Source organism: Rhinoderma darwinii, chromosome 8 (genome assembly GCF_050947455.1).
Source record: "Rhinoderma darwinii isolate aRhiDar2 chromosome 8, aRhiDar2.hap1, whole genome shotgun sequence".
In the NCBI taxonomy this organism is placed as follows: domain Eukaryota; kingdom Metazoa; phylum Chordata; class Amphibia; order Anura; family Rhinodermatidae; genus Rhinoderma; species Rhinoderma darwinii.
Window position 1 is genome coordinate 23983721 of NC_134694.1, and position 19134 is coordinate 24002854.

Consider the following 19134-nt stretch of genomic DNA (forward strand, 5'->3'; position numbering starts at 1 on the left):
AAGTAAAACAAGCCAGCCCTCAATGCCATGACATCTGCTGTAAAAGAGATAAATATTTCAGGGCATCAATGGTCCTTGTAATAAAACATTAATGTTACCCCAAATCCACTCAAGAATTCCCTTGTCGTCCCTGCCTTTAAACCTAGAATTCAAAATAAATATTTCTTCTATGTTAATATAACTTTGTTGGAAAACAAATTTAGTTTATTTAAAGGCACGAGTAGGAGAAGATTTGATTTTAGCCTAAACTTTATTTATTTCTGCCCATTCCTTCCTCCCCTTCCAATATAAAAATAATGTTTTGGTACCATTGCTGACAATTATAAACACACAGACATTTTAAATTAGTTTAATGCTACCATCCCCAAGAATATGTAGGCTTAGTCCCAGTTCTGGGTGTATGTGCAGCATAGGTTCCCACCTTATAGAGGTTGCCTTGTCGTGGCAGGTGGGCTAACACAATTTAATCAAAATGTGCACTAAGAACCTCACTATTGTGAGTAGATTCAGCAGCAATGCATATTTATTTATTTATAGTGTTTAGGTGGCATGTGCGGTCGCCATTTTCTTGTGTGCTGTGTATACGTGTATATATATATATGTATTATACACACACACACACGCTATATATATATATATATATATATATATATATATATATATATATATATATACACACACACACACACACACACACACACACATACACATATATGAGTAATTTGTTTTATTTACGTTTTAAACATACTCACTTCGTATAACAGGCACCCTAGGGACCAAATATCGGACTTGAAATTGTAGCCGTTTTCATGTATCCTCTCTGGGGACATGTAATAAGGTGTTCCCACTGCAAAAAAAACAACATTATTTCTCATAATACATCTATTATGTCTCAAACATTTAGCTGACATTTTGTATTGGAGGGGGTAATCATAGTGGTGCCCCAGTTTTTGGTTTTTTTAAGAAAGTCGGCTAAGATAATGAATACTTAACCCGTGAACTTACATGGTCAAATTCCCATGAATCGTGTTTGAGTAGAAGAGAGAAATAAAGGAAAAGCCTTGTATTATTAAATCTCCTATAGTTCGAATCCTACATTTTCCTCGCATAGTAGAATAAACATTTGTCCTCTCTCAATTGTGTCCCTAAGAATTGCCATTATTCTGCCTTCTACAACATCATTATATACAAGAGCAAACTGACCATGTTATGTATGGAAAAACAAATGTCAGATTCAACCAGCCAAATAATAGTGGTCAAAACATAATACTGCTGTATCAAAACAAATGCAACATTTTCAGAAAAAAAAAAACAAGGTAGATAAGAGAGCCCATGGGAGTTGGATTTATTGGGGGGAATCCAAGCTCACTGATCCAAGTCTGGGGGAGACTGAGCTTCTTGGAATGTGTGTGAGATCAGCGAAGAAAGAAAGAACTGCTTGACAAGACTGACGCTCATTAGTCCAATAACATCCATATTTATGAGGGGGATTAGCACACATGATGGACAAATGTCTGCATGCTACCAATGTTCAGCATGTAACCAGAGGGGCACGCGACACCAAACTGACGACCGATAAGCCCGAAACAACACATGTATCCCCATGTTCTCCAAGAGTGGTTCACAGCTACTGGCACATAATTACTCCCTGTGGGGCATTATGGTCTTTTCTGGGTAATTAAATGACTGTAAGCCACGGTTCTAGGTGCCATATTGCCATTACAAAATGATTAATTTGTTTCCATCAGATGCAGTTATTGGTTGAGCGGTACTTTTGCATCTAACATCCACAACCTCTGCAAAAGAAAAATCCGCTACAAAATATGTTAACGGTGGTGTTGTGACAAAATTCTCTTATTCATATAATCGTGTTCTGCATCCCATGGGCTCTCTGAAATAGATCTCAAAATACCAATAAACATAACACTAGACTTATTGTGTGTGTGTGTGTGTGTGTGTGTGTGTATGTGTATATTTATAATTATTATTTTTTAATACAAATGTATATTTAAAGGACATCTCTGGATTTTTCCTCTTTATATTAATGATTTTTTCCCCTGAATACTGTGACGTTGCACCACACAGTGCTAGACTTTGCTCACATTACCGTCTTGCACTTTTCGCCAGGGGTCTGTTCAGTCTGCAGTGTATTACTGCTGACAAAAATACAGTAACCCCCGACAGAAATCTATTGGGCTGCATGATAAAAATGGGATCCATTAGGATTTGTCGAGATCTGTTTAAAAGCCGATCCAGCAAAGTGATTATATTAGTGTGCCAATAGCATTACCGTAGCTTGCATTCCCTAAGCTACAAAGATTCTGAATACACAATCACAATCGTTATTTATTTTGTACTGGAAGTGTTTATTGGAGTATTGATGCAGGTATTATTTCTTAGAGCGGCTGCACAGGTATTTGCTACTTACTTTCAGAACGTCAGATGTCTATTTGTCCTACAAATACGATCAGTATCAAGTAATCCCCTAACCATGAGAGCCAGGAAATGTACTGCCCCGTGATCACTACATGCAGCAAAAACAGGCAGCAGAAGGCAGGTTTCTTACCTGCATGAAGTAGGGGAGGTTAACATGGTTCGGCAGCTAAATCTATTGTACGATTATGAATTATTATGGACCCTTGTTGATAAAATAACGGACATGCCAATGCATGCGTTACATTGTCATTATTAATTCTGGTCATACATGGTTTACATCTGTGATACTTGATTCTTATATGTACCATACAGTGTCTTCTATCTATACAAGGCTCTAGAATATGAAGCATGTAAATAAATGTATGAATGTATTACTGTAGAGCTTTGCATAGCTGCGCAGTCATCAAGGAGTTACCCTTACATATCTGTCTGGATTACTGCTCTGACTGATGTGCTTGGGATATAGGGACTATGACTTGTGGAATCCCAGTTCTTTCTCATTAATATAATAAGTGCAGCTGTCGCAGGACATCTCATCATTAAGTGGACACTATCATATTTTGGGCTCATTCCGCCTGACATGATCTTAATAGGGCTTGATGTGATTTTTTGCTTTTTTTTTTATTATTATTTTGTAAAAATATTTATCCAAGTGTGCAGATAGACATGTATACATACCGGGACAGCAATGCCCCGCGTGAAGTGGTATGTGAGAGATCTAGATCTGCACATTTCAAATACTAGGACACGGTTAGAATAAATGTACTATTACATGACAACACTACAACTTTAAGATTAAACTCAAAAGCGATCAACTTAGACATTATGTAAAGTGGTTTTAATAACTGCTTTGTAATAGGATAAAGTAACCACCATTTATTGATCAGTTTGTTAATGACTGAATTTATTGGTTGTTTTGTGTGCAGTAAAAAACTAATAAATAAAATGAATCAGTGCTTAAATGCACTCTCGTTACCCAGAACCGGTGACCATCAGTGGTCCCTTCTGCTCCTTTCCTATATTCATACACAAGTAAAAAAGGTGGAGAAGGATTTTTTTCAAAACGTAGTAAAACTAAAAGATCTTGGGTATGTAAGCCAAGGGGAAAGTCATTTTGAAAAACAGGAATGGTTCTTGCCAGGGGCAATTTTAGGCGGTGGCAAACTAGGCAATTGCCCAGGGAATGCCTTGTTTCCTAGCGTACTCCTGAGGATAGGAACCCCAGGGGCAAACTAAAATCACCCAGTATCATTTAGCGGTTTACAGTGGTATTACTTGGGAACTGAATTATTGATTTGTGTGGGAAATATAAGGCAGTATTAAGTGGATTCTTTACAGGACTATTATTTGGATACTGCATATTATTTGGACACTAGACAGCATATTATGTGTGCTAAACATATGAAAAAAAATGTGTAAAAAAACTACTTTGCTTGTTGTCCAGTGTCCCATTTTCTATAAAAACAGCCCTGGTTTTTGTTTAAAGTGACAGAGGAGATTTCAGCAGAAAGTATTCAATATCTAGTGCTGTATCTGTAGGGCTCAGACTGTTGGGAGCACTCTGCAGTTTTCATAACTCCCATAAAGTTGTATGGAGCGGCAGTGGGCATGCTGGACGGTTGTTCCATACCAACGCACACTATCGTAATGTGGGTGGGGCAAATTGGCTAGGGTCTCCTGTAATAAAGGTTTTCTGCTCGGATACCATTTTAAAAGCTTAAAAGGAAGATCCAACTTCGCGACCAATTGCTCCATTGTATCTAAAACAATGAATGAAGCAACTTTGTAAATAGACAAACATATATTATTTTGTGCCCAGAGCTGCTATGCAAACCTATGTGTCCCCATGGTAACAGACTACAAACAAATACAGTGTAGTCCAAGGGTCTCAAACTCGGCCGGGTAAGTGGGCCGCATATAGAAAAAATGGGAAGTTGACGGGCCGCATTACTTTCAAATTTGATACAATACAAAATTATTGTTAATCAATTAGTTATTTGAACTACTATAACACTATATTACTATAATAATACCGCTAGGTTTAAAATTTGAGATATTTCTCCACGTGCTTATTTCAACAATCCAGCTTTTCAGTTTGTGTCGCTAAATGCAGTCCGGCGGCTCAGTTAGCACACATGTCAAGATTGGGCAGCCCCTTTTTAGATAGTGCCGCAGTGCCCTCTGTGGATGCTGCCGCAGTGCCCTCTGGATAATGCAACACACCCCTAGATAAGGCCACAGTGCCCTCTGTAGATAAGGCCACAGTGCCCTCTGTAGATAAGGCCACAGTGCCCTCTGTAGATAAGGCCACAGTGCCCTCTGTAGATAAGGCCACAGTGCCCTCTGTAGATAATGCAACACAGTGCCCTCTGTAGATAATGCCAGTGTCCTCTTCAGAGGCTGTCACACACCCACTTGTAGATAACGCCACAGTGCCCTCTGTAGAGGCTGCCACAGTGCCCTCTGTAGAGGCTGCCACAGTGCCCTCTGTAGAGGCTGCCACAGTGCCCTCTGTAGAGGCTGCCACAGTGCCCTCTGTAGAGGCTGCCACAGTGCCCTCTGTAGAGGCTGCCACAGTGCCCTCTGTAGAGGCTGCCACAGTGCCCTCTGTAGAGGCTGCCACAGTGCCCTCTGTAGAGGCTGCCACAGTGCCCTCTGTAGAGGCTGCCACAGTGCCCTCTGTAGAGGCTGCCACAGTGCCCTCTGTAGAGGCTGCCACAGTGCCCTCTGTAGAGGCTGCCCCAGTGCCCTCTGTAGAGGCTGCCCCAGAGCTGGAGTCCCAGGCAGAGCGCTAGTAGGTTCTTCCTGGGACTCCAGCTGTGTTCCTGACATCACTGGGACTCCAGCTCTGGGGAAGCCCCTGACATCATTGTCGATGTATGGACAGCGATGTCAGAGGCTTCCCCAGAGTCCCGGAGCAGAGCCGATAATAGCGCACTGCCCGGGACTCCGCTCTGGGGAAGACCCTGACACACTGTCCATATATGGGCAGCGATGTCAGGGAATTCCACAGAGTCCAGGAGCAGAGCCGACACCAGCGCTCTGCTCCGCTCTGGGCAAGACCCTGACACACTGTCCATATATGGGCAGCGATGTCAGGGAATTCCACAGAGTCCTGGAGCAGAGCAGACACCAGCACTCTGCTCAGGACTCCTGCTCTGGGGAAGCCCCAGACATCGCTGTTCATATGTGGACAGCGATGTCAGGGAATTCCAGAGTCTCAGTGCAGAGCCGATACTAGCGGCTCTGTGTCCCGCGGGCCGCAGATGACAGCCCCAGGGGCCGCATGCGGCCTGCGTGCTTGAGACCCCTGGTGTAGTCTAATCCTGCAGTCTGTCCCCTCCCAAATGTATGATAGTAATATGCTGCTGTATCTTTGTGCTGGTTTGCTTACACATTGAGTAAAAATCAAAGTAAAATATGTCAATGTGCCTTAAGAACTTGCTTAAAGAGCTAAACACCAGGATTTTCTCAAGTGAACAATCCTTCCAATCAGTTTTTGCTGTAACATCTGGTGATCATCCAGGGACAGCAACATAATTCAAATGAATGGGCTACTATGTAATACATGCTTGTGTATATAGGGCAAATAAACATGGGTTGTGAAGTTGGGACAGCCCTTTTAAAGAAAACCTTGACTTTCAAAGTTACTGAACATTAGGAAGGCAGTGATGGCGGTGGGAAGGTTTATACTGTCAAAAGTTGTTAACAATGGTGAAATGTTTTATATTCTAATAAACTAAATGTTCGATATTTCAAGGCTGCTGTTAACTGAAACATATACATAGGAACTCACTGCTTGTTTTCCAAGGTATGAACAACATTTAAATAAAAGGTTTCACTGGCTGAATATATTAACCACTCCCCAACATTGGACGTAACTATACATCATAGCCGGGAAGGGGGAAGTATGGACCGGGCTCACATGCTGAGGCACTTACACCCGACACTTGACTGTAATGGCTGGTAATCAGATATAACTCCAATCACGATAGTTTAACCACTTAGATGCCCTGGTCAATAATGACTGTGGCAACTAAGCCATTAGAAAGTGGAAGGGGCTCCCTCCATCATGCCCTTGGCCCTTCTTGCGACCACGGGTTGCAGAGGATTGCCATGGCAGCCTGGGGCCTAATAAAGGCTTTTGGGTCTGCAACTTTCTGCTCCTTACTGCAGTGTATCGAACCAGCGATCAAACTAGAGGGAGCGCCCTTTTGGATGTAATATTAACCAATATAAATGACAGAATAGCAAAAGTGGAGGTTGGGGGGCACCTAGGAAATAGGGACGATAAAATAATTAACTTCCACTTGTCTTTCAACAGGATGTTTAGTCGAGGAGCCACTAAAACACTGGACTTCAGGAAGTAGAACGTTTGATCCGCTTAGAGATGCCCTTAACCTTGGGACAATGTCCTCAGCAATAGGAGTACATAAACTAAATGGGAAATTTTTAAATGCATCTTAATTTTTTATCGTGAGAGGTAAATACCTTATGGGGAAAAAAAGGTTAGGAACAGGAGAAACCTCATGTGGATAAATAAAAATATAAATGATAAATAGAATCTGAAGTAAAAGTAGCGCTAAAAAAATTAGAGAGCAAAAAGTAAATTATGTAAAAACCAGATAAAGGCAGCAAAGCTGGAGACCGAGAGACTCATTGCCAAAGAAAGTAAAACTAACCCTAAAATGTTTTTTAATTACATAAATAATAAAAAGTTTTAAACAAAGTGTTGGCCCTTAAAAAATTAATGAGAGAGAAATTGTTGAAGTTGATGAGGAAAAAGCTAATTTGTAATAAAAATAAAAATAGCTACTGTTTTCACAGAGAAGAATGAAATATCAGGTGAAATGCAGAGGAATAAGAGTAAATTCTCCATTAAATGTCACCAGTCTAACCCAGGAAGAAGAGAAGAGCCGCCTTAAAAAGGATTAAAATAGACCTATCACCCGCTGCAGATGGCATACACCCCACGAGTTCTAAAAGAATTAAGTATAGTGATAGACAGACCATTATTTCTGTTATTTAAAGATTCTACAATAATCGGATCGGTTACACAGCCCTGCTGCCTTGTCTTATTGATCGGTGGGGGACCCCCACCGATCAGAATTTCTGACATGTCACTATGACATGTGATTTTTTTTAAAAAAGTTTAACTGTAGCAACCAGTGTCAGGCAGCTGCTGCCAAGGCAAATAATATCATGTGTGTATCAAAAAAGGATATAGATGGACATGATAAGAACATAGTTCATTCTATACATGGGTATTATGTACAGTTTCGTGCTTCAGAGCACAAGTAAGACATAATAGAGCTTAAAGAGGTTCAAAGGCGGGCAACTAAAGTAATAAATTGAGTGGGTGAACTACAGTACCCAGACAGACTATCAAAATTAAGGTTATTTAGGTCAGGTGTGACCTAATAACTATGTATAAATATATCAAAGGTCAATACAGAGATCTCTCTCATGATCTATTTATACCCAGGACTGTAGCTATATCATGGGGGCATCTTCTATGTAAAGAGGAAAGAAAGTTTCTACATAAACATAGTAGGGAATTCTTTACTGTAAGAGCAGTGGAAATCTCTACCAGAGGAAGTTGTTATGGTGAATTCACTGAAGGAGTTAAAGAGAGGACTTGATGCCTTTCTTGTGTATAATAATATTACAGGTTATGATTACTAGATTATTGTAGATGGATAGTTAATCCAGGGATTTATTCTGATTGCCATTTTAGAGTCGGGATGGAATTTTTCCCTCTGATAAGGAAAATTGGCTTTTCCTCATGGGGGTTTTGCCTTCCTATAATAAAAAATTTTTTTCGGGTAAAAGCCAGATAAATAAAGTTTTTAACCCCTTAAAGACCAGGACAATTTGAGTTTTTTGTTTTTTCATCTTCGCCTTCCAAAAGCCATAACTTTTCTATTTCTTCGTCGACATAGCCGTATGAGGGCTTGTTTTGTGCGGTACAAGTTGTAGTTTTTCATGGTACCATTTATTGTACCACATAATGTACTGAGAATCTGAAAAAAAATTATTTGTGGGGTGTCTGGTGTTGCAGCTCATCCTTATTCCAGTGTACAGTGCTGAGGTGACATACCTAACAAATCCCATAGACAAGAGTGGCATTGTTTCTGGATAAAAATACTTCCATACTTGATTGGTTTACCATGTCACAGGAGGGGGGGGGGGGGGTCAAAGCAAATTCTCAATTTAAATAATTGCCATCATACATCCACACAAGTGTACAATATTACTCTTGTATTGCAATACATTAAAAGATGTTGAAAACGGAAGAAGATACTGTACCCAAGGAATGTGCCGCGGTGGTTTTGGAGCTGAAGAACCGACCAAGACCAAGGTCTCCTAATTTCACAACTCCAGTAGCCGTAATAAAAACATTAGCAGGCTTTATATCTGTGGAGGAGGAATAATATATTAATCATATTGTTTCTTATATGTATGTAATGTATGAAACTACATCCACTGTTCTACAACGTATACGGGTCTGTTGATTGGCCTAGACCACATATAGCTTTGAAATACCACTACCAAACAACAAAAAAATACATGTTAATCCCGCAGCCAAGGCTCCCCCTCCCCTTAAATAAGCATTTCTAGAAAATAAATAGATTACTACCATACCACCAGTTAGCCTATGGGGCTATGTATGTATGTATGTATGTATGTATGTATGTATGTATGTATGTATGTATAAGTCTCTCGTGCACTGTACAAGCTCTGTTCCAGACAAGATAACTAAACGTTTCTTTAAATTTTTAAATATAAAAATGGAAATCTAAAACTTCATTCTGTTTGACCCATGAAACATATGTTCAGTATGCCTAATTTCTCAGTAAAACTTTCACACCAACTTTGCTTTCTTATTTCTTACAAAATGCCCACACAAACTGCTAGATGTAGAAGTGCAAAAATAACAGAAAGAGAAGCCTCAAACATTCGGTAAATGTAGGTGTAATGACATAACGTACATGTCAATATATACACCAATTATAAGAAGATGTGGGTTTCAATTAAATCTGTTTTCGAGAGGAAAATAAAATCCCATCTCTTATGTGTTCACTTCCGTCAATTTTGTCAAAACTCTGTATAGTAATTTCTCAGCTATATTTTTCTAGGAAAGCAGAATGAAAATCACTATGACGATAACAGGGGTTGTTATATTTCTAAAAGAAAGAAATTGGCAGGCTATGCAGGAGACCCTAAGGTCTGAGAAAGCTGGGTGAAAACGTCCACATGGGCTGAAACAACAGCCTTATAGATTATTACGCAACTCTCCCTGACACAGAGGTTGTCTTAGGCTTCGCTCACATCTGCATTGGGGTCCCGTTCTGATGTTCCATCAGAGCTTTCCGTCAGAACGGGACCCTGAACAGAAAAATGGAAACCAGAGGTTTCCGTCTCCATCACCATTGATTTCAATGGTGACGTATCCGGTGCCCATGGTTTCTGTTTGTCTTTCCGATTGAAATGAATGGTGATGGAAACGGAAAACTCTGGTTTCCATTTGTGTCTGTTCAGGGTCCCGTTCTGACGGAAATCTCGACGGAACGTCAGAACGGGACCCCAACGCAGATGTGAACGAAGCCTAACTAAAGCAACCCCTGTCCATATGCCCTATTAGGAAGTCATAGAGGGGGTTCCCTCTTCAACAGTCTTGTCCATGTGTTTGAGTCACTTTATTTGGTTTGTATAGAAGAGTCCGACCCTCGAATCTGAATGAAAACCTTGCAGCTTTATTGTAGACTAATGATAAAATCCTTTACCAGTCACTTACACATTTCAAACTGAAGCTCTTAATCCTAGCAGGTTAAGCCAGAGAACATACCTGTTAAATACCATCCCCTTCACCACGACCACACATAAGAAATAGTTTATCCAAGGGAAACAGTAACCTATGGCATTGATACAAATAAATATCCCACGAAAAATAAACTTGCAGAGTAATAATGATATATCAAGTCAGGCCTATAATTGAGGCCCATTGATTGCCACCCTATTGACACTGTTTGGTAGAGATTTGTGAAGTTAAAATTTGCAGTTACATTTAACACCTGAACAACTGCATAGTGTCTTAAAGGTGGGCGGTGCAATAGCTTAGTGCACAGCGACGTCTTTTCACGCTGCTGCAGCAGAGGCTGATGAGCGCTATAGTGAGTACTCCTTCTCCAAGAACGAGCGGTTTCTAAAAGCTCCTGATCTTAGAGCCTCCTGCCCTATGGCCGGGAACAGAGGAACGTCTGTAAATTTTCATTGTTATTTTGAAAGAAAGGATTACAGACAAATTGATACTAGAACAAATATAGGAAGTCCTTCAAGAGCAAAAAGACTCAACAGTACAAATCCAGAACAAGGGCAGTCATGGAGTACAAACTTTGACGAAAAATAAGCCAGGCTTGGAATTAGAATTTTAAATTTGAAGGTTAATCCAAGTAGTAGTAAGAACCTGTGAAATTAGTCAAATTGGTGTTAACCTGCTGAGGGAGAACCAAAGCTCGGCAGAGAGTGTCCCAAAAAACCCCAACAAAAACGAAGAAAAAGTAGAGGGTAGGACACACAAGAGGGAAATGGGAGGGGTTCCAATAGAGGGTCGAAGGGAGATCCACTAAAATGGATAAAGGAGGCACCTCTGTTAAAGAGGCTCTGTCACAAGATTATAAGTGCCCGATCTCCTACATAATCTGATCGGCGCTGTAATGTAGATAACAGTGGTTTTTATTTTGAAAAACTATCATTTTTTAGCAAGTTATGAGCAATTTTCAATTTATGCTAATTAGTTTCTTAATGACCAACTGGGCGTGTTTTTACTTTTTACCAACTGGGCGTTGTACAGAGGAGTGTATGACGCTGACTAATCAGCGTCATACACTTCTCATTGTTCCAGCCCATTGCTGCACTGTGTGTGCAGTGAAAGAAGCTGGGCTGGAACAATGAGAAGTGTATGACACTGATTGGTCAGCGTCACACACTCCTCTGTACAACGCCCAGTTGGTAAAAAGTAAAAACACGCCCAGTTGGTCATTAAGAAACGAATTAGCATAAATCTAAAATTGCTCATAACTTGCTCAAAAATGATCGTTTTTCAAAATAAAAAACACTGCTGTTATCGACATTACAGCGCCGATCAGATTATATAGGAGATAGGGCACTTATAATCTGGTGACAGAGCCTCTTTAAATCCCTATCTGAAAGACGGATGTGAGGTGTGCGAAGGGAGTGTGACTGCTATATTCCGCCCAAGGGGCCCAGACCTGCTCAAACCCATTCATCTTGTTGTTCAACAGGCATGTAAATTTCTCATTAAACATGTACCATGAAAGGAGTCTCTTGACCTCAAGAGCATTTCAGACATGTTTTTTGTTTGGTAGCCAAGAATATAAAGTGTTTGAGCGTGCCTGTGGATACGCTGGATACGTTTGTTAGGTAGAGTTTTCCAGAGACTTTCAACAAGAAAACTAAAGGAGTATACCTTAATCCACAGACTACAAACTGAAGGAAAGTGGCACCAAATATGGAGCATATCACCTGAGGCCAGGCATCCTCTAAAGCAAGTAGGAGGGTAGTTGGAAGCCGTCTTTGCAATTCTTAAAAACATCATCGTGTGGGAACCTTATAATTAGTTTCAAGCATCAGGGTATTTAGTAGACCCCGGGAGGTAGAAGACCGAATTTCAGCTCAGTCATCATGAATCAGTAAAGTACCAAAATCTGATTCTCAACAGGTGACATAAGTAAGGTGTCGTCTATAGGTTGCATACATTGGATGAGTACATAGCAATAAAATAGTCCCAGGGGAGTGAGTGAGGGTTTTGGCAGCACCTTTGTTCAGAGAGAGAGAAAGGCGGCTAGACTGATTTGAGTAGGGTGGATAAGAACTGTTTTAGATAACTGAATATTTTTCCAGGTGGGAGATTAAACCTCTCCCGTAGGACAGAAAAAGGTTTTAACTCACCAGTGGAGAGTAAATGATGAAACCTTGTAAGACCAAAGAAGGTCCAAGCACAAAACGCATGAAGAGCCTCCTTGTCCGGTGGAAACAGTGCATGATCACAAAGAGGAGTCAGGGCAGAAAGGTCAAAATGAGCATTGCAGAATATACAAGTTGCAATAGTCCCAAATCTTCAGGGAGTGAGACAAGATGGGGTTAACAATGTTTACGTTGCGTTGGGGGTAGCCATAGCACTGTATCTATGGAAAGCAGGTGACAATCCAGGGGCTTCCAGGTAGAGCTAAAGTGGTGGATCACGTGTGCCAATTAAGCCGCTTGATATTAGTTAGCAAGGTTTGGGACTCCCAGTCCTCCTTTCATGACGATATAGAATGGCCCTGTTGACCCAGGGAACACCACCCCGCCAGACAAGCGTGTTGATCGCATGTTGGCCCATACGAAGGTAATGAGCAGGGACTGGGATTGGTTATTCGTTAAATAAAATAAAGGAGTTTAGAAAGAAAGACCATTTTCAAAGCGTGAATTTGGACTAGCCAGGTAATATGATGTTTAGACTAACTGGATTACAGCTCTGAGGTAAAGACCAATGAAAGGGGAAGTGAAGTTGTATATAGTTAACCAATGACTCCGGAAGAGAGACAATCATGGTCTGGGAATGATTAACTACTAAGCCAAAGATTAACCCAAAGGTGGACAGAGTTTTAATTAAGTTTGGTAAGCAGATGTGGGGTGAAGTGAGCATGACTAGAATGTCATTCGTGAACATGCAAAGTTAAGGCGAAGGCTTATGGCCAGGGGCTTCAGGGCTAACACAAAAAGTAGTGGGAAAAGGGGGCATCCTTGTCTTTTTTCTCTATAAATGGAAAATGAGTCAGATGTAAAACCATTATAACGTACTTGGGCCATCAGAGCACTATAGAGGGCATACATCTACGTGAGGAAATGCACAGCACTGCAGACAGATAGGTCCAAGAGACCGAGCCAAATGCTTTTTTTTATGTCAAGTGAAAGAAACATAGCCTCCAACTTGCAATGTTTGCAGTGGTATAGCAGATGGGATATCCGTCGCAAATTGTCAGGCTTGGCGGATGGGACAAAAACGACTTGATCCTTAAATATTAGTGTTTCGTCTTAACACTGGCTTAGGCACCCTAATATTTTGCCAGGAGTTCAAGATCAATATTGATTAAAGAAATGGGGAGATAATTAGACCAGCAGCGGTGGTCTGTATTTGGTTTGGGGATCAAACCAAGGTTCTGTGGCGTGGATGTAAGGAAGAGCATGTAAGCACTACTGGACAATAGCCAGACCAAGCGGAAGGATAGACACCAAGGATGTTTGGTAAAAACGTGGCTTGAACCAAAATATAATCAATTCTGGTGTTTAACAGATGATGTGGTGAGGAGTAAGTGTAACCCCGTGATGTGGGGGGACATTCTCTCCAAGCATTTAACCAATGATGTTGAGAGATCTGGGAGCAAACAGCTGAAGACAATGAAAAATTATGAAAAAGCCCTCCCAGTATGTGGCTAGAGGATCGGTCTACGCTCGACTCAAGTACGCAGTTAGAGTCTCCACATAAAAATGTAGTACCTTGGGCATGTTCAGCTACAATTTTAACTACACGTAATAGGAAGGCTGGCTTTCTCACGTTTGGGGCATAGTATGAAATAATAGTAACAAATTCGTCAGAAACAGTGCTCGTCACTAAAAGGAAGCAACCTTTAAGGTCGTCAACTGATGCTTTGAAAACAAGTGGGGTAGATTTTTTTTAAAACAGCAACACCCCTGGTCTTGTCAGGGGCACTGGCTGTATAAAAATTTGGGTAGGGTGAGGCTAGGAATCGAGGGGCAGAGGTAGTGGAAAAATTAGTCTCTTGGAGAGATACTAGATCTGCATGGAGAATTTTAAAATACCGAAAGGCATTTTGTGCGGGGAGTTTAACCCACATACATTATGAGATTTGATTGTTAGTGGAATATTAGGAGCGAAAAAAAAGGTAACTATAAGTCAATAAGTAAAACACAAAATTGTTTAAAAGCAGACTAGGTGGAAAGGAGGTAGGAGCCAGATAGGCTTCCATGGCAATATAGCATCAAGAACAAGGTAACAATAAATTGACAGCAAATTACATATGTCAAGAACCAAGTATTGTCGAGTAAACCAGTGTCCTGCCACAGTCAACGATTGTAATCCTTGCAGCTAGAATAGTGAGTGGTAAAACCAGAGAATTCAGTAGGTATAACCAAAATCACCCAGGAAGGCAGGTGAGGCAGACCCGTTAGTACTGTTTTAATGACCTCTCCAAAGGAATGTGTGGAAGGCTTCTAGGTAGTGTATAAAAATATATTTTCCAGGGGCACAACCCGATATAACAAACCCGGCCTTATGAACGGATGATACCTAAATAGCAGAGGCAAAATAGGATGTGAAGCATTCTAATCAGTCATGGCAGGATAAAAAGTATTAACAGTAAATAAACGTGGAAAACTAAGGCGATTAGTTAGCACATAGGCCCATGAGAGAGTACAACAAGATTTCAGGGCTGTATCGGTCTGGTCTGCCAGGATATACGGCAGTACAAACAAAATAGCGAGCTGCGGGGATGGGTACTCATAGATATTTATTGCCATCATAGGAATAAAAGACAAAAGGGACAACAGTCCAATCAGGTGACTGAAGGCAAGGTGAGGTCTTGTTCCGAGGGTGCCTTGTGTGATAACTTGGCTCCGCTTGTGTGCAAAGGTGAGAAGCGAGGAGAGAAAGCCAGGGAGGTCTTGACAGTCAGTCGTAGTTTGGCAAAGCAACGTTGGTGGCCTTCAGGGCAGAGGACTGTGTGCACCACATTCAAATAGGTGAAGACTAGCTTGAAGGGAAAACCCCAGAGTTAATTAATATCATTGGAGTGGAGGACTTCCAGGTCCAGCTTCATGGCCCTGCGCTTGGCAACGGTGGATGAAGCAAGAACATGAAACAATTGGTAGTTGTGACCCTGAAAGTTTTGGGCTGAGGCATTGCAGACCGCCGCTAGGAGCTGCTCTTTAGTTTGGTAGAAGTAAAACCTGATGACAATGTCCTGGGGTGGACTGTTATTTTTGTACATTGTTAGGGCTCGATGAATACCATACAGCTCGTCATTCTATGGAGATCCGGGCAGGAGCTCTTGGAAAAGGGCTGTGGATTGCAGGTCCACAATATATTCAGAGAGACCTCTAATGCAGAGGTTGCTTCTACAAGCAAAGTCCTCTAGTTTGTTATTAAGTGCATGAATTTCATCTTGCAATAGTTCCATTTCCTTTTCATTGGAGTCAAGAGCTAACGCCGCACTATTGATTCGGTCTTTTAGGAATGAGGTACGGGTACCCAGCTCTATACTTTTTTTGGTTAAAACTTGAGGGAGTTTGGCGGTCATTTTTGAGAGTTCAATATGCAAGGTAGCTTGAAATTGACCTAAGAGAGCAGTTTAGTCAGGTGTAGAGTGTGCCGTTATGGTGGGTGCAGCTGGAGAGCGTGAGACTGAATTGATGATATCTGGGACTGCGGAACCAGATGATGTATCTACAATGAGCGTGCCTAATACCATAATGCTAGCTTTTTACCCGGAGGACCTGCATTTGCTAACAAGATTTACTAAAAAGGAGCAGCATGCAATGTACAGTGATGGAAATAAGGCAGCACACGCAGAAATAATAGCTGGTCCGGCAAGGATTAACTAAGGTTGTTAGGGAGAAGCCATAGGATGCACTGCACTCGACAAGTGCAGATAATGGAGCCGTGTACCGGACGTGGGACAAATGAGGCCGCAGTCCTGAGGCCTATTAGGTTGGAGAGCGGTACGCCACACTAAGGGGACCTCAGGAAGTGAACAACTAGGCCTGTTTGGAGTTTCTCAGTTAAGGAGCTGTAGACAATAGATACAGTGCTGGGTCCCGTGAAATAGCTGAATCGTTCCGATGGAGTCAAGCTGCCAAATCCTCAATGGCTCTATGTCCAGAAATGGAGGCCCCAGTTCAGGTTGACTAGGCCCCAGCGTAAATCTTGGCCGCTGCAGGATGTAGTCAGCTCAGATTGTGTATATCGATATCGGATATAGGCTTTGTTTGTTGCAGGAACGATGTAGCAGTTAGGATGAAGCAGGATATTATCTTTCTGAAACATAGCTCTTACAATGTGCTTCCTGTTCTCTTTGTGCTAGACCATGCTCCAACTGGCCGTTTAATCTTTTGATGGCCATGGTCCGTGGCATTATCATAAGGGACTCCCTCTTCTATCTGATCGGGTCACCGGGAAACAGAGGCTGGGGAACCCCTCTGAAGTCAGCCCTAGGGACGTAGAAAGGACCCCAGGTATGTCTGTTCAGTAAGCCTACTGTTAGGGCACACTAAGTGTTGCCCTAACAGCCTGTGTCATAGTGAATATATAAAATATTCATATATAATGTACTAGCATAGAGGAGGATACGAATACATTATAAGTTAAAAAAAAAAAAAAAAAGATGTAAAATAGTAATATCGTAATGTAAAAACATTTAACAAAAAATAAAATAAACCCGATTAATAAAAAAATATTTTATTGCGAATGCGTTCCATAAAAAAGAAAAAAATTACACTAATTAGGTAACCACAAAACCGTAATCACAGTGATTTAACAGGTTATTTAGTGTGAAACGTAAACAGTACAAAAAAAAATCACATCAATGAAAAAAAAGTAATGGCTGCTGAAATGCAGAGAGGCAAAAACTAAAACTTTAGCTGGTCATTCAGGCCCAAACAGGCCTGGTCATCGAGGGGCTAAAAGGACATTTATTTGTATCAATGTTATATATATATATATATATATATATATATATATATATATATATATATATACATATACATATACATACACACACATATATATGTTACATTAGAATAGATCTTGTGGTTTAAAACAGTATGAACTATTTTCCTTGACTGTCTTAAAAGGGATTATGCGAGAGTATAAAAAATATAGAAAAGCAGCTATATATGTCTGACTGTGTCGGAGATGGCACAATATCTCAGAAGTAATTATTTTTAATTTTCATAATGTTACCCAGCTCTGTGCAGTACTGTTGTTTTGATGCTGGCAAGACAAGGATTATCATGTGGATGACGAGAGTTCCCATGATTCCGCTCTACTCTCACAGACATTGCCTCTATTTACAGTTACCTGCATGCCCCTCTATTACAAGTTGTAATGCAGTATTGTAATTACTATCCGTTACTAAAACATAGCTCTGCAGTTCTGCTGCTAGACTTTGCACTATCTGCTGCCCATCATGTGAAGCACAATCCCTCCAGAGACCGGGAGGAAGGGGGGGGCGGAGCATGGAGCAGTAGAGATAAGAGGCATATAATGTGCAAAGTTTTGTTCTTCAGCAGGAGATAAACACCAGGAGTATGGTCATGTAACTGTAGTATGAACTCCGCCTTAGAGACATCCCAGCTACAGACAGTACATTAGTGACTAATCTTACTGCAGTTGCACAAGTTTTAAAAACTGGATAACTTAATTTCTAATGTTTATTTGGCCCGACATTTAACAAAACTGCTATCGGTTTTTAACATGCTATGAACTTTGAAACGCATAAGTGACTAGTAAAGGGTTTTATTGTTTGTCTACAATAAAGCCGTAAGACTTCATTCAAACTCGAGTGCGGGACTCTTCCATAGACTTGTTAGAACCAGCAACTCACACTGCCGTGCACCGGCGGAGGTGTCCATTCTGCAAACGTAGCGTGTGGACAAACTTTGCCTTTGTTTACATTCAATTTTTTTATTTGAATTATTTAAAGGGCTACATTTTCCCTCCCAATCCTATAAATGTATGGCCGCCAACGAGAACAGCTGATCACCAAGGGTTTCTGTAGCCACACCCGCGGCAGTCACAACTGAAGCCGCTGCATCAACTAAGAGGGGATATCTTTAGGAGACAACCCTTTTAAAAGGTGGCAATAGATGAGTCTGTCAGCCACACAATCATTTTAACGACAACTATACATCCTGTTTCTGTACATCCAAGGTTGGGTTGACAATAAAAACACCTGGAAGAAATGCAACGTGCCCCAACTATGTTTATATTGTTGATGAGATAAGAGCTCTAATATATGGGATTTTCTTTTTTTTCCTACTACATTTTCTGTATTAATTCCTCACGGTTTTCAATATCTGTTTGTTGACATTTAACACCTTAATTACATGCAATGTACCAGTATGGAGGAGTCTCACGGGAAGACCTTGCTCCATACTTAGCTGGTGACGGCTGTGTAATCGAGCCGACACCCCACTGCAACGGGCGGAATAACTTTGATTACGCCTGTTTAACCTATTAAAAGTCCACGGTCAATCACAATGAAGGCCCTCAGGTCTGCCATCTTTGTAGTCCTATGAAGCCCTGCATGGAAGACTCGAAGGGTATATTCACAAGGCTTATTTTCTGGAATTTTTCGGGCTGTACATGTAAAGGTACAGGGGCTGAACGCCTCCAAACATCTGCCCTTTGATTTCAATGGGAAAAACGGCATTTCATTCCCATGGGGCGTTTTTTTACGCAGCAGTTTGTAAAAACGCCTCGTAAAAAGAAGCCAAAGAAGCAAAAGAAGCAAAAAAAGCGCCTCGTAAAAAGAAGCCAAAGAAGCAGTTTTTCAGTCTCAATAGAAAAAATGATCCAAAAATGGATGTAATAAATGCAGGAAAAAACGCTTGATG

The 19134-nt window shown here is 41.0% G+C and overlaps 1 protein-coding gene across 2 annotated transcripts in view; it reads right to left on the reverse strand.

Annotated features, from left to right (window-relative positions):
- NEK6 (NIMA related kinase 6) overlaps positions 1–19134 on the reverse strand; it is a 184523-nt gene that overhangs the window by 28802 nt on the left and 136587 nt on the right. For both annotated transcript variants that reach the window (XM_075834220.1, XM_075834221.1), the window contains exons 8-9: positions 8746–8853; positions 753–847 (exon numbers count right to left, since the gene is read on the reverse strand). In XM_075834220.1, coding sequence (XP_075690335.1) covers positions 753–847; positions 8746–8853 — 203 coding nt within the window. The remainder of the gene's footprint in view (positions 1–752; positions 848–8745; positions 8854–19134) is intronic.